This window comes from Channa argus, chromosome 11, assembly GCF_033026475.1.
Source record: "Channa argus isolate prfri chromosome 11, Channa argus male v1.0, whole genome shotgun sequence".
NCBI classification, from domain to species: domain Eukaryota; kingdom Metazoa; phylum Chordata; class Actinopteri; order Anabantiformes; family Channidae; genus Channa; species Channa argus.
Window position 1 is genome coordinate 5,148,985 of NC_090207.1, and position 27,679 is coordinate 5,176,663.

The 27,679-nt window shown below is 41.2% G+C and overlaps 2 protein-coding genes across 4 annotated transcripts in view; one reads left to right on the forward strand and one right to left on the reverse strand.

Annotated features, from left to right (window-relative positions):
• The window catches only part of znrf3 (zinc and ring finger 3), a 63,883-nt gene extending 59,362 nt beyond the window's left edge, over positions 1–4,521 (reverse strand). For 2 of the 3 annotated variants that reach the window (XM_067521153.1, XM_067521152.1), the window contains exon 1: positions 4,024–4,521. In XM_067521153.1, the coding sequence (XP_067377254.1) occupies positions 4,024–4,254 (231 nt within the window). In that variant the 5' untranslated portion in view covers positions 4,255–4,521. The remainder of the gene's footprint in view (positions 1–4,023) is intronic. The other variant, XM_067521154.1, reaches the window with a different exon arrangement.
• A 16,574-nt stretch (positions 4,522–21,095) lies between these two features.
• On the forward strand, positions 21,096–23,873 carry xbp1 (X-box binding protein 1). The gene is given in 6 exon segments (XM_067521665.1): positions 21,096–21,473; positions 21,964–22,060; positions 22,351–22,467; positions 22,574–22,651; positions 22,654–22,761; positions 22,859–23,873. Coding segments are annotated over 6 exon segments (1,212 nt in total). The 5' UTR covers positions 21,096–21,234; the 3' UTR covers positions 23,432–23,873.
• The last annotated feature ends 3,806 nt before the right edge of the window (positions 23,874–27,679 follow it).

Genomic DNA, 27,679 nt, shown 5'->3' on the forward strand with positions numbered 1-27,679 from the left:
AGTGTAGCGGTTAAGAGACGATAGCACTTAAAATACAGCTGCGACCGCCAAGCCAATAAATGGAAAAAAGTAGAGAGCAGCACTTTTAACCTTTTAAACCAGCGTTTGTGTACTGCTACTGTTCCTTTGGCGCTGGGAGTGGCCCGGTCCCTGGCACCTCCCGTCTGGGACCGGCCCATTATGGCCTCTTGGGGTTTCCAGCCTGTGGTGAGAAAGCGCGCTGGATGCCTTAAACCACTAAAGCTCTCATTATAGTCTAAATGCAGCGCGACACAACTCCTGCCAACTCCAAGGTAGGAGCTCCAGCATTTAAGCTCATCGTTGTCTTAGCTCAAAACCACCACTTTCCCCCTGCGCGGCCAGTCAGGAAAAAAAACTGCCACTTTCAAAGAACCACATCATGAAGTCTCCCTGCTCCAGTTTGTGGCACTTTATGTGCATGGAGATGAAGTTCAAAGGTGAAACAGCTTGTGGGTGTTGGAGAAACTGTAGCCTCTTCCTTCTGACGGTGGATCCACGGGATGCCCTGCATCCCTTCAGACAGGATGTAGGCAAAAGCCACATTATTCCCTCTGGTTCTGGCTGGCGACACTATGAGTTCCATCTGGTCCTCTCAGTGCCCCTGCCACGTCCCTGCCTCAACTCCTCACTCACATGCTGACAGCACGGGCCCGCTGTAAAATCAGACGCAGATGTGCACTCATGCAATGCATCGCAGCTCATCGCGAGACAGGAAGGACGACTTGGCAACTCGGAGACAATAGAGTATGAGGTGCAGCAGAAGGCATTTCCCCCCCCTTTGCAATAAACGAGTTCTAATCAACGATGACACGGGTGTGAAAAAACACGAAAAACACGAGCCGTGAGATGGAGCCTCCTGCATTGTGATTATCACTACATCTAGAAAGCTTCCGACAGATCTACCAACCCATGCCAGCATGGGTGTCTGGGTTCACACCTCTGCGATTTCCTCGTGCCACCATTACCCTGATAACAAGGCTCACTTCAAGTCCGAACGGCTGCTAGTATGAGGAAAGGTGTAAAATAAAGTGCTGGTGTTCTCAACCTGAGCTTTGCCAATTAATTCTTTTCTCTTGGCCTGGGGCATTGCAGCAATTGGATTTCACTGGGACATTTTCATTCTAGTAGGCTAAATCAGGAAGTATTTAAATGTGGGGCAAGAGGTAAATGGCATTAACTATCTGGCAGGATGGACAACTTGCAGCGCTCAAGCTGCCAGGAACCTGAGTTAAGGGCCACTGCTGTAAATATACTCTTAAGGTCGTCACAGAAAAACGTCTATTGACACACACACACACAGATTTCTTGACAGTATGATTTAAGGAGACATTGATTGCTTTGCGGAGTTAAACTAGAGCAATCAGGGAACTGGTTTGGGAAGCCTGAGGTTTGGCACCGTGGCCCGATGTGCATCGTCATGCTTCCCCCCTCAGAGCAGAGTGAGAAGCAAATTAACTTAATTTTATTATTTTTGGCCCCGGTCGTGTGCCACTTTTCACACTCTTCAGGCAGAGCTGAGCAGTTGGGAGCATTAGGGAATTAGCAAAAGGCGAGTTGGGAATGTATGAACAGCAATCGTGGTTGGGTCTTTGCTCAGGAAAGCTGCCAAGCCCCCACCTTTCCCCTGTATTTGAACCCATACCTGCTGAGGTCTGGCCTCCACTGTACACACAAGGCAATGCAGAAGAAGAAAACTAGAAGGCCAAACAAACCTCAGACGGACCAAATCAAGCACCCTTTTCGAATTGCAACAGTTGCAGAGGTCACAGCGGACAACTGAACGCACAAAAACCTAAATATTTGTGTTCAACATAATTCCAGTGTAAGACTATATCCGTTTCAACACCGCAGCAAATTCTCAACATATTAGTGCAATGTTATTTTAGAAGTATAGAAATTGCAAGTGAGGAATTTGATACCGGTGTTAAATTACGCTCCTCTGGTTGTGCTGTTGTCACTTTTAACTTTCATAAAACTAGAATATATGCTGGAAGAAAATCAAGACGGTGTGCCATGCTGGACCAACTGCCCTCATTATAACCTGACAAAATATAAGCCTCTAAGTAGTCAGGAGCTATGTTGGCAAAGTAAGCAAACCTAAATAGATGTGGTTTTCGACGTAAAGCCGAGGGCCGCCATTTCTGTGTGGTTACAGAGTGGCGCCAAATGGCCATCGCTGTGTATAAACATGGCCCAGTATCCCCTCCTTTGATCCCTACACATCATTGTTCTTTCACAGTAAGAGTCTGAGATTCTGAACGTTTACAAAAACAAAGATGCAGACGTGCTCTGAAAAGATGCTGCTGTGTAGCTGATACAGACATTGTTGCAGAGTGGCAAGGGATGGGGGGGTTCGAGTGGAGTGTGCTACTAGCTGTGCAAGTTCAGCATCACTACAGATGGGAGAACTGTACAACTGATTCGCTGTCTTCCCTCATTGCATACGACGGCTGGTAGAGTGCTGCAGAAATGTGGTGCAGCCCGCCAGCCAACACTTGACGCAACACAGTGAACTTGATTAAACTCAAATGTGAATTTGCAGCATTTAAACATACTTCGATTTGCTCTGTCTCCACAGGCTGCACTGTAACCTGTCCTCCTCCTCCTCCCACCACACACACACACACACACACCGGTGACCTCATAGTGCTTTTTAAGTTTCAAGCCAAAACCCAACAGCTACTGGCATTCATTGAAAGACGAAAACAGAAAGTGAAGCATCATCTTCGCAAGGGCTTGTGAGACTCATGCAGGTGACACTTTTATCTTCTGGTGATTACAATCACTAATAACTTAACACAGGAAAAACTATTTATAATGACAATACTACTCAAATAAAAGTCAAGTCAATTCTGTATTAAATTCACGAGTTACAGATACAGTTGAAACATTTTGAAAAACTACAAACAAATTAAAATGGTAAAGCTTCGAAATGACCATAAACAGACTACTCTGCATTCAAATGCAGCTGAAAGAGTTTTTTTTAAATCCCTTCATGAGAACTGTGCTACAGGTCAGGAAACAAACCGTCTCTGCTTCTTAGCCTGCTAACAGTGGCCAAACAGACTTAATGAGAACCGTCAGACTTCAAATACGCTCTTGGGACTGAAGAAAAGGCTTCATATTTTAGTGACTTCCACTAAGTCAAAGTTGGATTTCTGGTGGATCCAAGCACAACCAAGGTCCAGCCAAGTGCACTTGTCATGTTGTGGCCATGAAATAAAGGATCTGTGATGATGACTGCAGTCTCCACTCTTTTTAATATACATGTTTGTTTGTTTGTTTGTTTTAAGTCTTGAAATAGTTACATGTTTACAGCTTCAAAGGCGGTGCTCATCACGGCTACATGGTCAAGAGGCTACAAGCGGCGGGACGCGCTGCTCTGCTCCACAAAAACAGACTGAATCCACTAATAAACCAAACTTATGGAAAAAGGCTGATTCAAAAAAAAAAAAAAAAAAACGGATTTGGACCCAAACTCAAGCACTGAAACCCTCACACTGCCCCAACAACTAAGCACAAGCAGGAAAGCAGCGTTGTCGCGCTTGTGAAAGCTGCTCCCTACAAGTTTACTAACTTTTTTTTTTTTTTTTGTAGGAAGCGCTGTATGTTTCGTAATTTTTCTCTAAAGGAAAACACTTCCCGGTAGCCTGTGTTCAGAGATGACCCTCAATTAAGTGTAACGAGCGCCCCAATGAGCTCGAGACATCAACAAAATAATCTGCAAGAGCATGTTTTCGCTGTGAATGAATTCCACAAGATAGGAGCCATCTTGTGACCGCATATGCTTGCGAGCTCAGTACCATCCTCACACAAACACGCGCGCGCGAACGCACGCACACCGTATACAACTCTTGTCAACCAAGCCCCTCGCCCGCCAGCCAGCCCCACCAGTCCCCGTGGAAAAAGTTTTAAGGACAGACTGGTAAAATGAAAGCCCGGCTCCCGGTAGTGCCGCTTGTCAGTCCCCGGTGCGAAAAGAAAAAGACACTTTGCACGTACTTGAACGATCTCCCCCTCCGCGCTGATGGTGGCTCCTGCTTTGGAGAACCGTCCTTGCAAGCCAGTCGTGTAAGTAGTATAATCTCCATTGGGACTGGACTCGAACAGAACCACTTCCACAAAGGCAGTATCCTTGGCGAAGACGGTACCAAGAGAAGCGGCGACCACCAAGATCACCAGGACCACCGCGTCGGGAACGCGATCTGCGCTTCTCCTTGGTAAAATCATCATCTTGCCGGCTGGATCTGCGCCGATCGGGACATAATTTCACACGGATTAATCAATCTGGTTAGACTACGTGAAATCCGGTTTTTGCGCGCGGTGGCCGATGCGGCAAAAGAGCTAAAATTGTGCAATAAAAGCTGCGTCTGGGCTGAAAGCGTGTTTATTTCGCCACTGCAAGCCTTGTCAATTACACCGCCTGCAAACGCTCCCTCTCTCTCTTTCTCCCTCCCTTTCTTTCTCACCCCCTCCTCCGCCTTCTCCTCTACAAAGCGGATCTCCTTTGATCTCCAAACACGTGATTTTTTTTTTTTTTTTGAGTTTTTTTTCTCTCTGTCCCAAAAGGGTTCTATCCCCACCCACCAATCTTTCTGACCCTCTCCTTTGCACTCCCCACTATGAAGTGCCAGCACTCAGTTAAGGAGGCACCGCAGAGCTCGCTGCGCAGCGAAAACGACACTTATTGTTCCACAAATCGTCACGTTGCGCGTTACAGTTTGACTTAGTCCGGTTTGAGCGCGTTGAATATGGGGCTGAGCTTATTTACAGCCGCTGCTGCAACTCCCCTCCCCCCCCCCCCCCCCCCCAGCTGCCCGCTGGTGGTGGTGTTTCTTCATTTTGACACGTTTTTTTTTTTTTTTTTTTTTTTTTTGGTTGCCGTGCCACCTTAAAACAAACACTACCCTCTTCAGAAGCTTCATAATTTAACCGGGCTAATTTTTCAATCTGATCCTGAGCTGCTCATCCACAGGTTACAATGTGGGAAACGGTTTTCCTCAGCACCGAGGAACAAAACTCATCAGGAACGTGGATCAAAGTTTACCAAAGAGAAAATTAGCTTCATTGTGTCCTGAATAATTACCGCGCTTTATTAAATTGTTGTACTGATTTTGGAACCACGTTCTTACATCCTTGACATTTAATAAATAATGACTGTTGTATAGTACAAAGTGCTGCAGTTATCTATCAATCTATCAGTCTACACTGAGGGATTAGGAGAAAATGGGCCCCTGGGCAAAGACTGGGGGTGGGGCTCTCCACCCGTTCTTTCTAGGCATGTTGTGTGTGTTTGTGGTAACTTTACCTTCAGTTTCTTGTCAAGTTTTTGGTTATTTTCTCTTTGTTTTTCAGATATTTTTGGGAACATTTTCAGCCGTTTTGCGACAGTTTTGCAGTTTTGGTCATTTGAGTCTGTTTGTGTGTGTTTTATGTCTGTATTTTGTCATTTTGTGGACGTTTTGTGTCTTTTTTTTGCAATTTGTTTGATCATTTGTGTTTAGTTTTGGTCATTTTGTGTCTGTATTTGCTAACTTTAACTTGGTTTCATGTCTGTTTTAAGCTATTTTGTTTTTGACTTGGATGTTTTCAGTTTATTCCCCATTTTCCGTCATCTTCCGTACATTTTTGGTCATTTGAGTCTGTTTGTGGTGATTTAACATTGGTTTTCCTAAGTTTTATGTCTTTGTGTTGTCATTTTATGTATACATCAACTGACGTTTTGTGTCGTTCCTTTACGTTTATGCATTTCTCAGCTTATTTTTGTTCACTTTTGTAAATTTTGTGTCAGTTTTTGGACAAGCTGTGCCCATTTTCTGTCATCTCATATCCAGTTTTAGTCATTTGGAGTCTCTGTCTGTGGTTTACCTTTGTTCACGGAGGTTTTGTGTCTATTTTTTTGTCTGTTTTTACTCATTTCAGGGTTTTTTTTAGATGATCGTTTGTCTTTTTTTTAATTTATCTATCTATCTGGACTTCCACGTTTCATTTTCAGAAGTTTTATGATCATAATTTCTCTACCAAGACACTGCAGTTGTATTGCACATTAATTAAAGGCAGTTCACTCGTACACATATAATTGCACACTCGTGTTTAGACCGGTGGATCTCCAGTTAACTGTTCCTTTTGATCTTTATAGTAGTTGTCGTCATCAAGAAAGGCCTGCTAATCATAGATCATTTCAGGCATTTTACAAACCTCTAAGTGTTTAAATGCAATTTGACGTAATTTCTATCTGCAGAAAGTCAAATTAGTGGCTGAACGGAAAACTTATAATTGTGTGAAAGTTTAACATTTATGATTTATCGTGTATTTATTGATAAACACTGGTTTCATTATATAGTCTTTAAAATATGCGGGCAAATCCTGCATGTTTCTTTTAAACAAACAGTTGCTCTCGCTCGCTGCAGAAAGACATTTTCAGTCATTCTCTGTTGAGAATAAAGTGTCTTTTGTGAAACGACCATGCTGAGCAGTTCCGGGAGAACATCTTCTGCCTGGTGCCTTTTCTTTCAGCGTGTGAGGCCGTTCACTCTACAAATCACTACATTGTTTCCTGAAGTAACATTGAAAGACTAGATAAACACTATCTTTTCATTCCTACAAGAGGAGATCATTTGAACCTTTGTCCAACTTGGACAATTAATGAAACTGTACCATGCAAATGATGACGATACTGTATATGCACTGTTCTATCTTTAAAGCAGTTTAAAGTGCATTGAGTGTTCAGTACTAAGAAAGAAAATTGGATTTTTTTCCCTACTACTACTCTCCTATTAGAAAACAATAATGAATGAACATTAAAAATGACTGTTTCCAATAATTCTATCAAACTGACCTTTTTCAGGTTCCCAATGAAGGGAGAGGTCGACACAGTGATAGAGGTTCAAAAGAGCCTAGAAAAAAAGGTCTCATCTTGCTGTCAGCTGTGTGGCAGTGTGATTATGAAAACCAACTGTGAGGACTTTTTAGGTCAAGAATGCAGCCGCCTTTGGAAGGAAGCGTGATGGTCAACATATGTTTGGACTCAAAAAAAAAAAAGAAAAGAAAAGTGGGGCGAAAAACAGTTCAAAGCAAGTAACTTAAGAAGTCATTCGGCGCCTCCAGCGTGACAATAATTTACAGATCACTCTGGACGTCACTCTGTTTTATGAATCCTGATCCACACCACATTTCTCATATCTGTCTTATGACACAGTTTCTGTTTCTCTGGCTCTCACACACATGAAATGCAGATTATGACTGACTGAAAATCTATAAATGCTGTGACTTGCAAAGTGTAATGAAGAAATTACATTAGATTTCCTTTATTATCTTGCCAATGGACCACAAAATGCATTTCAGCAACACCTTATAATGATCCAATTATTCACAGGTAATTGTTGCTCTTTCACTGCAATCCTGCCCTCTGCTGGTTGCTGCCGGTTTTCAGTCCATTTGTAAAATTTGAATTTGTCACCTTTGCAGATTCCTTTGACTTACATGAATCAAAGTTTTCCATCTTACAGAGGAATGTGTTGACTGTTTGTTCTGACCATTTGGGACTTTAAAATGCATTTTTAAAATATGCATTTCTTGGTCACTTTTTGCCCAGCAGCTGTGGATCTTCTCCTGACGCTTGAGTCTCTCTACACCCGTGTCTAAACTCAGGCCACCCTGAAATGAATCAGCTGTCTGCTTGTTTAGGTTGCGAAAGTGCTGAGGATGAGAATGACTCCAGTAGATGGCTGTTTTTGTACTGTTCCAATCTCTCACAATAGGCTGTACAGTCAGGGGATGTAAGCATGTTTTTAAGCTTGAGTAGCATTCATTAGCTAAAATAATACCTTTCATATGATATTATAAAGTTGTTGAGCTCTTTTCTCTAGTTTCCTTTTTTACAGCTCTGTTAACTGTATAAGCAGCTGAAACAAATAGCACCTAATTGTGAGGATATGGTCCATTTCACTACCGTTTACTATAGTACTAGTAAACGGAGTTCAACTTTCGAACTGTTAGTTTAAAAAAAAAAAAAAGCAAGCTCAAGATGTCACCCTAGGGTTTTAGGAAACTCTAGAGGCCTTTTGTTTTTTTTTGTTTTTTTACATCTTTACACCAACCATTTCCTGCCTTAATCCAAAAAATAATGACCAAGATCATCAATAATGAAAAACAATGATTACTCACAGCGCGGAACCGAGAAAATTCAATTTAGAGTAAATGTAAATGATTGAAGATCTTACCCAATTTTAACCCAACAGGGCTATTCATTTTTAGGAGATCTATTAATATACTGCAGTGTCAGCACATAACCTAATTTATGAGGCACTGGTCTTCCTAAGGGGAATGCAATGATGTGAATACTTGTATGAAAATAGAAATGTCTTTTATTTATGTTGGGGGATGTCTGATTCTGCTTTTCAGCTGGAGATTAGGATCTATGCTTTATTAATGTTCATGTTTCTGCAAACGTGTGTTGTGTCCTGTCTGTCCAGCTGTTCTCTGAGCTACTTCTCTGTTCTATAGGTTTCTGCATCAATACCGTGACTGACTTGCTTGGATAAATAAATATGGGATAAACACTAGTTCACATGTTACTATTAATACCCAAAGGAAACATTTGGATGCGTTTGATACGTCCTTTAGCAAAGCACTGGCTGTTCCGACTGGGCTCCCATCCTCTGTGAATTGTCCCTTTGTTGGCATGGTGCTGACGCTATGTTTTAATGAAGAAAGAAAACGATGAGGAGGGGGAGCATTTACATTCATGGCTCCCAGAAGAGCGCATCAGTGCAGCATGTTATTACATAAAGCAATTAGGGGGCCTGTAGCCCCCAGACTGTGGGAGATGCTTTCCCCATGATGACACAGTATGGTGATGACTATTGACTCCGGCCGGCTGTTATGTTGCATGTTTGCAATGATGTCACTGCACAAATCCCAGTGGGAAGCTCACATGAAATGCTCTGCAATGAATTATAAGTTGAAAGGACAGAGGGGAAAAACACCAGCACAGTGGGAGGGATGGTGGAGAGTCCTTTGATAATAATAAAAATAACAGAGATGTTATTTATGGAGTGTCTTCCCAAAGCTCTCATAAAGCTGCAATGTTAAACAGGCTGTTACTCATGTTTCGTAACAGAGAAAACAGTACAACCTGAATCAGCTCTGTGACTGACTTTACAGAGCAGCGTAGCTCGTTCCAGCTCATTGGTTTGTTGACCTGCAACTTGTCATTGTCTTGGGTCACGATGCTCTGTTAACAGCTGGATGATGATGTGTGGAAACTTCAATTACATTCTTAGATCAGTTAGCCAATGTTATTTTTTTTCTGATTCATCACATCTGCATATTTTTCAGTTCACAGTGTTCACCTCATGATAATGTCTCTAAGGCAATGAACCCAAAATGGGAGGAAGCTACAGTATAGCAACTGCAATGTGCCCAATATGCCAACAGTGGACACCGAAGGTGCTGTTCACCAAACGCGTCACACACTTGTCTCATTTAGGGGTGTTCTGATCTACAGGACAATTGTAGACATGTAAACACTTGTGTCTATATGACACAATGGATCTCCATCTTCTTCCATTGAATAAACCTCTACAGCTGAAAAACATTCTCTTATTCCCTACAATCACCAGTAGAATAAATGCTTCAGATTGGGTGGAAAACCCTTTTTTCCATGCTAAATAGTTATAAATCAGAATGATTTCAATCTGAATATAAGGATTTTGTCCATGTAACTGCAGCTAATTACTAATAGCTGAAAGGTTCTGCAGAGTGTGGCAGAGTACAGCAGGCAGTAGCAGAGAGTAGCAGAGCATGGAGAGGGAGGGTGGAGGAGGGTGGATTTCATGTCTCATGTTGCATATTGTGGCTTTAAGACTGTAAATTTGTAGAGGAGAAATAACACATTCGACAGTGTTGAGACAGTGCAGTGTAAATAAAAACTATTCTTTACTTGTGACTGTTCCACAGCGTTAAATGTTATTATTGAGATTTGTGGACTGAGTGGTCAAGGTGGTTTTAAATGGCAGAAATTGAAAACAAAAAATTAAAGAGGAGATATTCAACTTACAAAAATCAAGAGTCTTGGGCTACTCTGTGGATAAAAGTGCTTAGTGAAGCCCGTTGTAATAGAAATCATCCTTAGTTAAAAAGCTGAACCAAGCGATTAACAGTTACTGATTAATTATCATAAGATCCATAAAATCTGGAAAAACAATTGTTAAAAATTTGTGGATGGACCCTGAGCAGCCCATTTACTGAGGAACAAGACCTTTAATGTAATTTTTGACAAAATGTTTCCAACACTATCATAAAAACATATGTTCCAAGTTTACCTCATGTTTTTCAATCAGGTTAAAACAATCTGAACATACTAAAAGCACAAATCCGCTTTCTCCTCTTATTAAATTGAAATTAATTTAACCATTTGGCGTTTTTTAAAGGTAACTTCATCCGACCTAAGTTTTGGTCAGACAGTTATAATTACAGTATCGACTTTACACTAGATGATAGCATCAATCATCTACTTTTTTAAAACTCTTCTTCAATTTTCAAACAGCTCATAAATAAGTTACAGGCTTTGAAGTCCTAACTATTCAGGGGCTGGGCCCTTTTCTGGCCCGATTGCCCCCTTGGATCTAGCTGGAGGGGGAAAGTTGACTTTGAAGTGCAGACTGGACCAGGGGGAGGTATTTCAATAGGCACCTAGTTCAGTTGAGGGGTAAAGTTGCAGCCATAAGGGGAAGGGAATAAATGAGAGAGGAAAAGGAGTGAGGGAGAGAAATAGAGGAGTGCTGGAGGCTTTTGAAATGAGGCACCTGTGTGTTTGAGGCTTGCAAGAACAGGTATGTTCCCAGGGGTTAGGGGCTTTGGAGATTTCAAAGTCATATCAGTCAACTCCAACATTCATAATCTGTTGTGAGAAGTGAGGAGGATAGGGGGGATCTGATGTTGATACACTCACACAGGCGTGAACATGTTCTCAAAGGACTGGATGGATGAATGGATGGAATCTGTACTCTCTCTCTCAGAGAAGTGATTAAAAAAAACTTTGCTTTCATTTGTGGAAAGAGAAATCTCTTACTTTTAAAGATAAAATAAAGGAGGAAGTCTATTTTAGAAAAATTATGTGCAGGTCATTTTATTCTGAAAAATTGGAAAACTAATAATTTTGAAAATGAGAGAGACGAGTGGCTGATGTCCTCATCAATGATCAAAGAATAAAAGAGTGAGTGCGGGTAGGCTGGTGGCGACATGACGGAAAAGTGGATGTGGAAACAACTGGAAAAAGCAGATAAATGACAGACCCTCAGGACAGCCTGAGTGTGTGTGTGTGTGTGTGTGGACATGCACAATAACAAGTCTGTTATCATGTTTGCTAACTTCCTCCACTGTAGAAATCGCAACTGTTAAAGGACCTTTAGGCAAGAGTTTTATCCAAATGTCCCCCCGTACGACAAGGGACAAATATTTTGCATGTTTGCTTTTTTATTGCTGCTAATAAAATGTCAATTAGTGAATAGAAGAAAGGAAATGAAATCTAGGGATTTTTCACAGGAAAAAGTTAGACATCAGGATTTGGAAGTGGTTCTCTCCTTGCATCTGTAAGTGAATTAAACTTAACTGAACTTTTTAGATTTCTGCAACTGCTCCAGCAGCGATGAGTATGAACCAGAACTAAAAAAATCACCTGACGTTCATTCTAATTTTCTGTAAGATGAAGGTGCTGTAGATTCTGAAGATACAGTACATTTCTGTAACAATATGAATGACTCTATTTATATCGTGGCATATGTTGTTTTCACATTGTAGTCTGAAAAACGGTTAGACGAAAAATGGATTAGCCACTTTAAACTTGTTTTAGTTCATCAACCTTATGTTTCCAAGGTATAAAAACCACCATTGTAAGAAGCATTTTGCAGCTGAAGAAACTGAGTTTTCCCAAGGACCCGGATGAGACCAAAGAACAACACCAGTAATTTGTCAGGTGACAAGAAACACAAGTCCAAATGATATTAAAAATGTATCCTTGTGTACATCTTCTCCGTGTCCTTTTATCACCGTCACTCCATCTTTCCTTGCTCTTTGTGATGGTTTGACATTCGTCCAAACCGCCCCTTTCATTTCTCCATGGTTGGTTCTGACTGCCTGATCATTGCTCTGACGAAGAATCACCAGATCCTAAACATCAAAATGTCAAAATAGAAACCCCAACTGCAGGAATCCTGAGCTTGCGTGAGAGGACGTGCTGACATGGTGCAACACTTCACCACACGTGCCACCGAGTGGTTAGCTTGCAGTAGAGATATAAAGATGGGGGTTGGCAGGGGAGAGAAATGTGGTTCACCACGACTGAAAACAGATCATCTTCCCTCCTGGGACTCTTTAGTGTCTATGAGGCTTATTTTGTTTTCTGCTGATTTTGTGCACACGCAAATGCTCCTAGGCTCAGTGACACACCAGCAGATGAGCTAGTTGAAGGAAACATCAAAGCAACTTGAGTTTGACGCAAGACGCAAACTCAATTTCTCTGGAGACACATCTATGCACGAAGCAACAGCTCGACAAAGTATTACTCAAATGAGGGGACAGGCTAAAATGTTTTTGTTCTTATGACCTTTTAACAGACTTAGCTTTGATTGAAAATTCATCTCTGACTGTGGAAACAAACTGACAAACTAATCATGTAACATTCCTGTAACATGTTCTCCCTCAGTTGATGGAGTTCACTTTGGGGCATAAGTAAAATACTTACTAACATCGAAACTCTAAAATGTGATTCAGAATTTTGTGGAAAGAGCTAATAGCTTTTAGTAATGTAGGAATCTAAGTTTTATACTTTCCAGTTAAATCAGCTTAAAATTTTCAGTTTATTGGAATAAACTATAAATTTATTTTCATGACTTTAAGTCTTCTAATCTAAAACAATGACATGAACAAATGAATTTCTGAGTTCACTTAACTTGTTAAGTTGATAGAAAAACAAAGCAATGCTTAGTGGACTTCCCAGCATGCACTGTTCGAGAGTTAATCCTCTCCAAATATTGTTCTTTTCTGTAGATGAAAGAAAACCTTCATGGCACAAACTTGTTAAATTCCATCATGGTTGTTTATTTTCACAATATTGAAAAAATAAGAAAGAAATTAAAAGTGAAACATCAGGACGGTTAGTGTTAAATTCAGTGATATAGTGTTGTACAGTGTGACTTTAATAGAAGTCATGGTGACAGCTGCAGAACTGTGGTTTTGCAATGAAAAAACAAACAATATTTAATAAGAACAATGAGTTTTCATTTTTGTAAGGCAGCACTTTGGCTCATATTGTTTTAGTTTAATTGAGAAGTTATATTCTAACCATCTGTAGCTTCTTTTCATTGAAGCACAAGTGGCCATTCACTGTCAGAGAGAAACACTTAACATTTCAAACTATTTTGTCAGAGGCCATAAACATTTTTCAGCTCTGTCTTTGTTTGATGTGTGCATATTTGCCAAACGCACGTTGTAAACTTTAGGACTGAACTAAAGACAACTAAAATGGGATTTTGTTACTAAATACTTCTTTGAATCAGTTGGTCGTCTCTTGCTTCTTACCCCAGTTCATGGGCATATTTTCCCAAAGGAAACCAAGATGAAAAAAACCGCTACACTTTTCCTTCAGCTTTTCATAAGGTAAAAACACAGCTCCTGGTGTACATCAATTTCTTAAATATTATTTGTACACTGCAATTTGCGAATTGTGCTGTTAACTGTTTCTGCAGACTTTCATCTAAAATAGGTTTTGTATGTGGGAATTTACTGCTTAAGATGTAAAAGTGAATCTTTTTAATTTTTTTAGTCCTGGTAAAAAAATCTCTCTCTCTCTTGGGGATAGTCTTCATATTTTAATTGCATAAAAGAAAATGTCGTTATATCATGTTTACACTTTAGGAAAATGAACATGTTTCTGTGAACTTTTAATTAATCTCGGATAAAAGAAACGTAACTTGCAGCAATAGAAACTATTCTTTAGTTCTCCACTATGGGGCAGCAATGAGCTGGGAAATGAAAAATAAGCAGGCAAGGATCTCTCAGCTTCACCACTTTCAATGAGACATAAATCATTAACTTTAAAATGGAAATTAGAAATCCCAGAATTTCTATTGGCTTTTGTTTAATTTAAATAGAAACTTATTTTATCAACATTTTTAAAACAGTCAATATAATTTTCGACCTAAGACGACGAAAATCCAGCAGAAAGACAGTTCCTAGTACAAACTTTATTTTCTAGCCATTAAAAACTGTTCCAAGTCAAATTACACACATTTGTGTGTAATGTGCTGTTCCAAACAGCAGGGAGCAGTAGAACATGTGAATTCTCCGTGGGAAGTTCAGGTCATGAGTGGGACCACGGATGGACAGGTTCATTTGACGCCTTATAACAGTCTTGCTGTAGGATGTGTGAACCAGTGACGAGAAGAGGTAGTGGCAGTCGTAAAAGAAAGATGTGGGTTTCGCCTTGCCTCAGTGTTGCATCAGATCAGTGTTGCATCATACCCAGTCAGATGTGTCCATGCACAGTCAAAATCATTTCCTGTCTTTTGCCCTGTTTGTAATAATGTTTTATCTGGTAAAACAGAAATGTTGTTATCCCTCTCTGGTTTGAGATTAAGTAGTTTGAGATCAGTGCCAACACTGCATGTGCGTGTGTGCATAGGTTGCTCTGTCTTATTTTGGCAAATTTACAATGCACATTCACTTCCACTGCAAAACAGTTTCATTATGTTCAACAACAGATGGGAGAACTGTGACAACACTAGAGAGAGCCACACATACTGAGACGGTGAAAGTGACCAAGAAGTGGACGCAACAGGTTGCTACGAGGCTCCTGCAGGATCCTGACTTTTCGTATTTAAAACATTACAGCTTTGTCACTGCCAAGCAGCAGTGTTTTTGTTGTTGTTGGTCTGAGAGCAGAGTAAATGTGGCCCATCGAACAAAACGAGCGCTACGTCAGCTCTCTGTGCTAACAAAGCAGGGCTTATCCGGGCAGAGACGCTAAGACAATTACAGAGAGGACGGACAACAAACACCGTTCTACTGGTTGAATTTAGGTCAGTTTATACTGGAAGATGTATTTGGCTTGACAGTTTTGTTTCCTATCATGTCTCCTGATTGATAAATATGATAAATATGTCATTTGGCACACAAACTCTATAAACGACAGATTAATTAAAATTCTGTGAACCATCCAAGACAAAGGGCATTTCTTTGATCCATGAGCTGCGCTGCTGAAAAAACGTTGGTGGATCATGTGTTCTACTGCCTGCTTACACAAAAACGTACATGCAAACTAGGGAAAACCTCATCTGTAGATTGGCTGGCTCACAAACTGCACATGCACTTTCATACACTCAGATAAAAAGGCTAACTGACTGTATAGTAACAGGCGTAGAGAAGTCAGAAAGGAAAGAATTACTGCGTGAGTTACTGTGGCATCGTGCTACAGAATGAAACTGCAGCTAGTGAACAAGGATGTTGTTGCAAGGCTGCAGAGACTTACACTAGACAGAAGAGAAAAAAAAGGGGGGTGGGGGGTTAATACCAAACAGACTAAAAGGACAGAGTTAAAGTTATTACAATAACAAATCTGCATAAAGAGAGAGGAAAAGATGGAGATGGAGGTTGTGGGAAGGCTCCAGGACAAAGATACATCCCGGGGAATTATGGGGAGTGCGTGAGACGTGCGATGTGGAGGTGATAAAGGCAAACAAACTGACGAGATGCCCCCTGCAGCTGGCTGCTGTCTCAGGGTGTGACCCTCCTCACCCCTATTGTTCAGCTCAGCTTTCCCCAAACACACCATCGTTCACACCAAGGCCCGACCCTGTAAGCACACACGGGCACCTCCACCCTGCATGCCATGCCTTCCCTGTAGAAACCAGTTCTTTCCTACAAAAACAAGAAGAAGGCAAGGCTGACACTAGTATCTTGTTCTTAATTAAATCACAAGCACTGGAGCTGAGACATGCTGTGATCTAATAATATTGTTTTTAATCAGGGATATAATTATGAGAAAATGCTCTGGAGTGCACGGATGAATAAGACTGATGATGTTTACATCAAGTAAAGCTACCAAAGGCCAATATTTTATTCCAACACGCCAGCATTTAATTTAATTGCAGGTTTTTACATGGCTGCTTTTTAGTTGCTGTTATCAGGGAAATATTTAATCATCCAGAGGTAAAGTGACTCATGAACCTAATTTAAGCATCGCTATTACAAGGTTGTTTAGATTGGTTAACATCATGGTCACTTTAAACTTTACAATACGCTTCTATCAAGTTGGGCAACTTACACAAGGCACTTTGAATTTATTGTTACAGGCGGTTTAGCAAAAGCTTTTGTTAATCGTTTTGCTCTGTCTTGAGTCTTACTGTGTTAAAAGCCAGAAGGTTACATAAGAAACATTATGAAAATTATGAAATAAATATGCACAAGTTAAATAGTCGCATTTAGTACAATAGTTTGAATACATGAAGGGGCAATTTTAATCTGGAAGGGTTGGTTACGTTTTATATCGCAGCTTCGTGTGTGCCACCATCTGGAAGACATAAGTGTAATTTACACACGCTGAGATGGTTTTTCGGAGGGATTGGCCAATTTTTTTAAATGCAGCCTTAAAGATCCACCCACCTTAATCACAGGGCGCAACTTTGAGCCACAGGGAGGATCCCAACTTCTGCATTTGTAAATAAGTGTGTGTGTATGTGTGTGTGTGTGTGTCTTAGCACTGGCTGAGCCCAGTGCAAACAGCTCCACAGACAATACCCCTCAGAACCCGCAAGAAAGAGTATGTGAATCCAAGGTGTAACCTACAATTTAAGGCTCAAAATGCAAATACAGTGTCGGACAGTCCCACTTGAAAATGTTTCTACTTCTTCCTCGTCCCTTCTTTTCCATGATGACACTGGGAGTTTCTTAGAGAAAGGCATCAGAAAAGGCAGATCATGAAAAGGCAGATATGAATTTTAGGAAATGTACACACACACACACACACACACACACACACACACACACAACAATAATAATGCTTACAGTGTGGTAATATGTGTGCCTTTATGTGCATTTTCAATTTGTGCATGCAACATTTACTAATACTAGTCATTGTAAGCTACTGTTATTACCAGACTATAAGGCTTTGACAGAATCCCTGGTTATATTAAACTGGAGGAGGGTGAGTTCTAATGCTTGGAATTGCGGTGCATGGTTTCTTCTTTCAAAAGTCACACAGTCTCACTTTAATGGCGTCTGCATTATTATGCTAACATAGTGTTAAATATCAAACTCTGTCTAAATAAAGCTTTGTCTGCTCACTCAATGATAACAGGTTGACGCCTAAAATAGAGGAGGTTTTACTTTCCTTACACTATAATAGATCATTTGTAGTTCACGTTTAACCCAGATATGGCTCAGTTCTATATTCACATAGCTAACAAATTATGGATAAGACTTTATGGCAGGTAAAATCATAAAATAGAATAAAACTGCATTTACTAATAAGGAAATTCCCATGGTTTTGAAATGAATATATTAAAAAGAGGCCTACAAATCCAAGCATTTTTAAAGCCTTGCCTGAAAACAAAATGACATTTTTTGACTCATAGTCTGTGTTCTGGTATGGAATTAAATTCGACGATCAACAGCACCTTTCTATCTGATACCTACAGCAGCTCGTTAGCTTAGCTTAGTAAGTCTGGAGACAGGAGGAAATAAAATAACCCAACATAATAACAATTTGATCACTTAGAGGAGGTTATGAGCTGGACAATTATTTGGCTCAAAGCAGGATTAAAGTTAAAACAAGTATAATGTGTTAATTAGTGATCATTACAGGATCCAGTGCCATTGCTGATTATCTCACTGGTTGAAGCAGTTTTGATTTGAACAACTGATTTAAATAAATAAGAAGTTTGAAGAACCCCTGAGACCTGCGCTCGAGGAAAAAACCTTTTCCCTGTACAAACACCATAAAAGTCGTCAGACTCCTTGTCTTCACACATGACGTGCTTACGTGGGTGGACGCACACCATGTATTAAAAAGGATTTTCATTAAGTACTTAGACTGTTTGTATTATTTTGTGCTTACAACACTCAATACACTGGCCCGAGTCCACTGTGACATTTATTATGAAATGTTGGGAAACACTTCTGGCGTGAACACAATATTTGCATTTGAAATGCCGCGCTTACATAACTAAGCCATAACTGCCATAACCTACATCATTTTACAGTGAAAAATCCCTCTGGTTATTAGGCAGAAGGTTTCAAATTCTCTCGAGCTGTTTCACTTTTCTCCTAGTCCAATTTGAGAGCTCCACAAACACAGGGGGTCACTTCACTGCCGATAAATGTGACACTTCTCTCACCCATGAGGGGGGATCCCCAAGCTGACTTTTCAAGTCAAAAATAACTCTCTAAAATTAACATAAAGAACCTTTAAAATAGAAAATGTTATGAGGAGGTTGTAATGTACTTATTTCCCTGTTTGCTTCAAGGCTGGTAGCATGTAAGAGCCGAACGTCACTCATGCGGCTAAATAAGTTTGAACTATTTGGTATATTGCTGGAAATAAAGCACATCCTGTACTTAAATCCTGTTGTCATTCTTCAGCACTACCCTACGCTATGACACACACACACACACACAGCATCATAAACTCCTCTTCTCACTTTCCCGGATGTTGATTCTGTAGGGAAGCTACGCAAACAGGCCAGTGTTTGCTCTAACTGCTGCAGTTGCTGCTCCTGAGGTAGCAGGCTACAGGGGGTAAAGGTCCAGACGCTGGAAACAACAATGGCAGCCAGATACTGTTAAAATGGGAATTCCTTTTTGAGGACAAATTGGAGGTTTGAAGAAAGAGAGCACACCTGTGCACTCGGGCGATGTGTGTCATTGCACTTTACCAAAGGCTTTTAACTTTGTAGGGAGGCAGCTATTTGAAATATGTAGACCAAATGTTCAAAGCCACTCCAGGAGTTTTATTATGATGGCCTACATTGCTACACAATCTCCTTTGTGACAGGCTTATCGTCACAGTTGTAAACTGTGCTCAAAACTTTTATGTCTCTTTTATATCTTCTGTTATGAGCTTCCCTGTTCACTGAGCCATTCACATCTTATTTTAGTCAAACCTGAGCAACAGTGAGGTGGCTGAGCTTTTCTTTGTTCCACACACATTGTTTTTGTCGTATTATAAAGTACCTACTTTTATTTAGTATTATTTATGTTCAGTCAAACATACATCATCGGTAGACACTTGATAAGTTCAAGTTTTATGACGCTCACTGTTATAAAAAGTCTCTCTTTACCAAATTAGCTATTTACTTTTACTGTTTAGAGGTCACAGTTTTATGATTGCACTGTGTTGAATCATATTGGCATAAATGACTCATAGGCCAACTTTAGAAAACAATGAACAGTCCTACATGCTGCTATAATGTCATTACTGCTGCTTTCATTTAAGGCATAATTCATTTAAACTCTACCAAGCATTGCATGCTGGTAAAAATATAATGCGTATAATGCTAAACTCTTTAACTGAGTTCTAAAATGCACGAAAACCAGTGTGAGTGGAGGAAATATTTTCTCTAATAACAATGCTCGGAAATCATTTCAGGGAATGCAATCAGAGTAGTTAAGCTTGTTTTCAACTGTTTGAAAGGCAGGAATGAGGAAACCTTTCTTTTCTTTTGTAGTGACATTACTTATTTTTATAAAGAATAGGGTTCACAGTTTTTTAAGGGTGTGCTAGAACAACAGGTGGTTCAGGTGCCCACATAAGGAATTAAACAGGTTTTACTTGCTGATCATTGTGGCAGTTTAAAGAGTCTGTCCTAATTTACTTTGTAGGTAAGTAATGGGGCAAAATCACTCGGTCCTGTTTTGTGGGAATAAATGCTGAGGCTTTAACAATCTCTGGCAAAGTTATAAAAGTTATAACTTTTAGTCCATTTAATTTTCCTGTTTTTATTATTATCCTTCTACTGCAGCTCAGCAGTGTAAAAAGGAATATGTATTAACAAGGCTGGAACACTACAATTACTATTTGCTGACTTTCTTCTACCCATAATGACAGAAAAGTATGGAGCACCCTTAAAGAAAGCTTTGGGGTTCAGTGGCTTGGCTAAGGACACTTCTAGATGTGGGGAGGGAGAACCAGGAGTTGTGTCTACCAACTGAGCCACAGCCTCCACAGAAATACGGATTTCATCAGACTGCTGAAGCCTCATTTTAGGCTCAGATAAACACTTGAAAACAGGGCCAGTGAAGGTTTTAGAAGTGGAGCGTTTCTTGTTAGTTTGAAATGTTTGACTACCCATCCAAGTAGCTTCTTCAGTTTGACTTCACAGGATCCACAGGACAGTGTGGATTTTATGCCCAATCACTTCCCCGAACATGAACTAAGTAAATAATCACAGCAAGAAAAAGCAGTTTCACTCTTCATTTGTGGATATAACCTTTGTTTCTGGATACACTTAAAACTTTTTTGAAAAATTCCAGCAAATATAAAATCAAAATTATCGATGTCACATTACATTTGCTTAGTGGTGGTTTTCTTTACAGCACAGGGAGGTTGTAAATATCACACGGATAATTTAGTGCAGAAATTACAAATCAGCATCATGGTATTGCTATTAATACAGTGAGAGTAGTTCTGAGTGGCAGCGTATCGATGCGAATTGTGGGTAGAGCGAGGCAATATGGGTAAAATCTCATGCAACCTCCGGCAATGGGAATCTGAGTAAACACCGAGACCCCTGTTTACACTCCAATGAAACTATCAAATCAAGCCTAAAACCCCCGTGTTGATAGAATCAATTCTAAACTGAGTAGAGAACAATGATTGAAAGGTTTTTTTTTTCGTCTACAGAGAAACAACACCAAGCGTTGGGAGATGGGAAATTACACTTCGAGGTAACATAAGGTATTTTTACTTAAGCAGAGTGAAACTTTCAATGCAAATTACGTCACCTCAGCGACCAATCACAGGCTGCGACTCGGGCCACAAGGAGCCTATCAGCTGTCACCACGATAGTAGAAAAGATTGCAGACGCAGCCCCTCGTCTCCAACAGTAGAGAGACGCCGGGGCTCGAGCGCCGGGGTATCTTGGGGTTTTTGGGATTTGATTTAACAGGGATACCCGGTTGTTTTTGACTCAGGCAACGCCAGTGGGATATTTTAACATGGTGGTGGTAACAGCAGCAGCGACGGGGGGAGCCCACAAAGTGCTCCTCATATCTGGGAAACATGCCGGCTCCTCCAGCGGCTCACAGACAGGCTTCGCTCGGCCCATATCTGTCGTCTTACCGTCAGCGGCCAGTCAGGCGTCGTCGGACTCCGACTCCAACACCTCTGCTGGGCCGCCGGTACGAAAAAGACAGAGACTCACACACTTGAGTCCGGAAGAGAAAGCACTTCGCAGGTTTGTTTGCCCCCCTCCCCCCCAAAAAATGAATGTATCATTTGCCATTATATCTGGGTTTACCGATAGGATGTTTAAAGTGCAAACCCGGCTAGTGTTCGGGGATTTACGGCAGAGACACACCCAAAGATATCGATGGCTTTGGCGCATTAATGGTCAGCTGTCATGCAGTTTGATTCAAGCCTAAACCAATAGGTCAGATGTTGAGACATGTAATGTTGTAAGTAAACGTTCTCCGCTGTTTAAATGTAACCTTTGGACCTTGAACTGGCTTGTCAAAGTGCAATCGGAGTGACTGCAGTGTGGCCGGGTCCGCCCGGCTCCGCTGTTGGAGCAGGATATCGATATCCTGGTTTGCCTGCGTGGCAGGAACATGGCCGGTGATTGCGCAGTACAGTGAACCCAAGTTATGTCAGTGGCCTTAGTCATGGAAAGAATGTATTAAATTCGTTTTTTTTTTTGGTCTCACTGTAATTTCCCACCCCCCCAGGAAACTCAAGAACAGAGTGGCAGCCCAGACAGCCAGAGACAGGAAAAAGGCCAAAATGGGGGAGCTGGAACAGCAGGTCTTGGAGTTGGAGCTGGAGGTAAATTGTTAAGTTACGACAGGGGTGTAGCTGGGAATGCAGCCCCCACCGCTGCACTACCCCCATCCCACCTACACTCACTTGCCTCATGTCCTTGGATTAACAAGTTCTTACATTTAACAAGACATAAGCAAATTCATTCTCATATATCAGCGTAACAGCTGTCAGCATCTGAAACTCAAGAACAGTTGATGCTTCTAGTTTTGGCTGCTGTTGCTACAGAGGTTTCATGCATCACTTCCTGATCAGCAGTTTCAAGTACAAACATCTGTTCATTTCTTCTCCTGCAGAATCAGAAACTACACATTGAAAACCGGTTGCTTCGGGAAAAGACAAATGGCCTCCTAACAGAAAATGAGGAACTGAGACAGAGACTTGGGTTGGACACCCTTGATTCTAAGGAAAAGGTAAAACTGTGATGCTAACTTCCTTAGAGAACAAGACTGGCTTTTTATCAAGTGGCATATTTCAGTGAAATACATTTTATTTATTTTGTTATTTTTTTATTTGCAGGTTTCACTCACTTTGCCACAGGTTCAGGTTCTGATGTCCAGTGGGAACGATGCAGGTTTAGGGATCGGGTCTTCTGAGTCCGCAGCACTCAGGCTACGTGTGCCTCCGCAGCAGGTGCAGGCCCAGCAGTCTCTAAATCTGAAGACTTCTCAATGGATACAGCTAGTCCTGACAGTACAGACAGTGAGGTGAGATTTCAATATGTCCAAGAAACCTGTAATTATGCCAATATGGTCATGGATGTTTAGGCTAATCAGATTTCCCATCTTCTCCATCCCTAACTAGTCTGATTTGCTCCTGGGCATTCTGGACATCCTTGACCCAGAGCTGTTCCTCAAGTCTTGTGAACAGGAGTGTGAAGAGTCGCAGGTGCTGCTGGTCGGAACAGGGCACCCAGTACCTGCCACCACACCTGCGCCTCTGGGGGCCTCATCAGTTAAGCTGGAGGCCCTTAATGAACTGATCCACTTTGACCACATTTACACAAAGCCCGTGGAGGAGGTGAGCGACGGGCAGAGCAGTGACTTGGAGAGCGGCACAGATGAGAAGACTGAGCCTTCCTTCCTCATTACAGAGGTGGAGGTTGAGGAGGAGACTGTCTGCATCAAAGATGAGCCAGAGGAAGTGGTCATCCCCAGTGTTGACAAGAACAGTCGGGTGGACGACTTTCTTTCCGCAAACTCCTCCCCTGCCCTCAGTGGTCTGGATAAGGAGACATGCCTGGTGGACACATACAGCGACTCCGGATACGAAGGGTCCCCTTCCCCATTCAGTGACATGTCCTCTCCCCTGTGCTCAGAGAGCTCCTGGGAAGACATGTTTGCTAATGAACTCTTCCCCCAGCTTATCAGTGTCTAAATCCAACCCCACAGCTAAATGAGTTATAATGTTTGTACATGTAAAAACTATTTTGTGGTGTGTTAACAAAACACCACTGAATCCGGTCGTGTATATAAACTCAAGTTAAGCACATAATCTCCCCTTAATACAGCAGGTCTGTACCACTAGTAATGCTACATTGACTTGTGGGTGATGAGTTCATAAAGGTTTTGCTTCACTTAAGCTTCAACCCTGTGCAGTAATTGATGCTAAAGCTTGAAGAAATGTCGTTGGAAGCCGGTATTTCCTCAAGTTTTACCACAGGGGGATGGGGACTGATCATTTAAATAAAACATATTTATTTTGTGTAGTTGCCTTCGGAGTCATTGTATGTTGGCATGTAAAAACGCTTTCTTCTAATTAGTGCACTGCTCTCTTTGTAGTCTAAATACTGCATTAAAAAACTTTTTTTTGCATCGCATCTTGTCTCCTTTGAGTCATTGCATGACGCGTGCAGATCTAAAAATGGACCCCCGATTGATACTTGACAGCTTTTGAATAGGTTCATTCATGACATTTTGTGTGACATGTGTGCGGTTTTAGACATACTGTAGCACATTCACTCCACATGAAATCAGCATCATACAGTAATTTTTAAGCCAATTGTTTTTTTTTGTTTTTTTCCCCCAAGATAAAACTGCCTGGAGGATTTGCTGCCTTACAATGGAAAATTTGCTCTTGGTTGGTTTGTCTGACTTGTAGGAATATCAGACTGAATATCATAAAATATCTGAAAATGAAGTGTCCCTTGGATGCGGGGGCTTTCTGTACATCCCCATAAACTTAAAGGAGAAACCTGTTGCAGAATCTCTTGCTTAACAGTCCTTCTTAATGTTTGTAGTTTCCCTGTGGTGTGCACCATCAGAAATTTATTTGGAAAAAAAAAATGTTGAATCACTTAGTCAATTCTTAGCTGATTAGTTGTAATAAGCAGCCAAAAAAGACAATTATTTTTGAATTACATTCTAATGACAACTGCGTTAGTTTCCCGCTCAGACATGATTGTGATATCAGGAATCTTGATGTTATCTGAAAATGAGCAATGAACACGCAGAACTATTAAGACCCTCGCAGTCAGATTTAGTTTTAACAGTTATGTTTTGTTTTTTTCAGCAAAGATATCTGAACATTTCTACATCGGTAAATGACCTCATTAAGGTGCAGACACAGTATTTATCCTCGTAGCTCTCTTGGGCCAACACAACCAACACAGGCCTTCAAATGTAGCTGAAAGATTCCTGGGAGTCTAAGCTGAGACAGTTCAAGTCCTTATTCCTCGCAAATAGGTCAGAGTAAGTATTGTTGAGGTTTTGGCTTGGTGGGAAAAGAGGAGGGAATAGCCCTCCCCCCTGGGGCCTTTATTGTAATCACAATGAGGTGTAATTTTGTATGATGGAGGAGACAGTTGTCCCTTTAAAGCTGAAGGGCTTGCGATCGGTATGATCCACCCATCGAACAAAAGCCCGTCACTGAATGAGCTGATTGGATCATGTTTTCAGATGCAGCACTCATGTAACAGACCTTAAGTCTGCAGGGCCTGATTATCTGACTCTGTTAGCTTCAGTCCCTGATTACAGGGCTTTGTATTAATGTTGTCCCCCCCCCCCCCGCCTCCTGATTCACAGCAGCTATTCTAGTTGCTGTAGGTGAAGTAGGAGAAGTAGATGTTGACGACAGCAGATTACCTAGAAGAGATGGAGGGGGAATTTGGAAGAAAAAACTGTCAACTCAGCTATTTTCATTGTGATTTGATCTCAATTTTTTGTTCTTGCGGTAAGTTAAAGGAAACCGCAACAGATTCGACGTAGCTTCACATCAACTAACCCTGAAATAGTGTGGTGGGACATATAGAGCTTCCTGCCTCGTATGGTGCAAACCACAGCAAAGACTATATCAGCTTTACAGCTGTTCAGCTGAAACTGAAAAATATCTGCTGGCGAAGTTCTTTTGAATTCATGCTGGTTTATTTAGACGCGGCTGAATCACTTTGGTTTCTACTTCTGTGTGTCTGTGTGCGGAAATCACCATTTTTGGTTTTGTTTCACCCACTGGTTGGGTGAAACAGCTGTGCAGATGTTATGGTTCAAACAGAGGTAATCAGCTTGTGTTAAATAATGTCTTTATTTACTTTTAAACATATCATAAATCATTCTCTAATCTTAATCTAAGTCTTTTCTTGCCTAAAACTAAGCACACGTGGAAGACTTTGCTGTCGGGTGAAAGTCCTTGTACACCCAGCACCTAACTCAACGACCTCCTTGACACTCAATGTTTGATTTTAGAAATTTGCCTAATGAGAACATGGTTATTCACTCACTACGCTCTCTTCAGAAGCATATTTGCATTCGCAGTTTAGTTACATAGGAATGTCATTTTTAGAGGGCAAGATTTGATTTTGTGACACCTGGAAATGCTCAATACTTGCTCCAGTGAGCCACGTTTTTTCTCTGTGTGAATCGAGCCTCAAGCATTCTAATGTGGGGGTCCTTTTCCCACTGTTCTGTTACTGAATTTACCATCAGTAATGTAGGAGTGGGATCACATGATTCTCACGAGAGAGCTTTAGGCTGCATTCACATCTTCAGTGCAGATCGTGACCAGGCCAAAGTTTTTCTCTGCATGCAACAATGTGCAGGCCAACAATTTGTGTCTGTGCTAACTGGCCCCAGCCCTACTCAAACGAGTGCACGTGTGCCAAAACGGTCAACTAGCGGCTCGTTTCATGCATAGGATGTATGTAGCATTTACTGTATTTCAAGGTCACTCTTCAGCAGGTACCTGTGCAGTCCCAATACAGGAGCCAGGGGCTCCTGTCCTCACTGGTGCCATCATATTTTATAATGAGCACTTATGGAATCTATCCCCAATTGTAGTAGGGACAGAAGTGTGTGCACGTTTGCAGCCATAAGAGGGCAAGTGGCTGGAATGGACTAAGCTGTGTGGTCTCCCCACTGTTCAATGCATTAAAAGTAAGCAACTGCTGACTAATCTTTTTGCAACATTTCCACAACAACGCATATTAAACTGAGCTCATCGTGGATGTCAAAGGTCATGGTTAGTTAAAGCCAGATTTGTTATATTGCTAAAATAACAGTGTCATCACATATGCAGGGATGTGGATTAACTTTATAGCCGGTCTTGAGTTATACTTCACTCAGCAGTATTATAAAGAGGATTTGTTAACCTTTGCAGCAGCTGCTACTTCAATGTTAATGCAGGATTTACAGTTGGAACATCTAAAATGTTTACAACTAAACCATCACCGCTGTGCGCTCAATTAAACTAACAGGGTGTACGTGCATCTGCCCTGACACAATAACAGGAAACCAATGAAGTGTCGAATCAGCATAGCTTTACGACTCTGTACCAGCTGATCAAACAGGATTTAAAGGCGAAAATGTTTCAAATGTCAAGCAAATAAAAGACTGCTGCAGCAAGAGTAATATTGTAACTTGTGACAGGTTTTCTCATGTGAGGGTTAATAGTGATGGTGATGCTTGGAGGAAGAGCTGAGGGTCACATTTTCTGCAGTTAATTACCTTAAGGGCTGAGTGACTTCAGTCACCTGACCTGAGAAAAATGCTCAAACAACCTCCTTTAATCTTTTTTTATTTAAAGGCTAATGAGAGGGTGATCATGAGCTAGGGAGGGTACTTGGCCTGGGGCAGAGCACTGAGCCATCATTCCCAGCAAACATCTTTCCACCTCTGTGTGTAGACAGGGAGGAACAGGAATCACCTGCTTGACTGACTGGCAAACTGCTGAACTCGGTCATCTGTTCAGCCTGTCCTCCCACTTCAAAAGGTGTGTCTCTGCTCTAATTATTCCGGTTTTCATTCACGTCCAACATTCCAGTTGATGATTTAACAGTTAGTCCCTGTTCAGAAAAGAGTCATCAATCATTTGTCTTTGATTTGCATCATCGTGTTCTGTTTGTTCCCTCGCAAGAAAAAGAAGAACAGGGAAACACTGTGAAATGCAAGTCTTGTCAGGATCAAGTCAACCATTTGTCAAACTTAGCTGTGTTTGCCAGCAAGGAAGTGCCTACGTATGTGATCAGTGACGCACACACACACCACACCAAGTACTCGCACACAGGATACACTCCACTCCTGTACTTAGTGAACCTGGCTTGTTGTGGAGCTGAGAGGCATCGTTTATTCTCAACAGCCTTTTAGTGTCAAACTCCGCACATAAATCATTCTGCAAAGGTCCAACATTTGAATA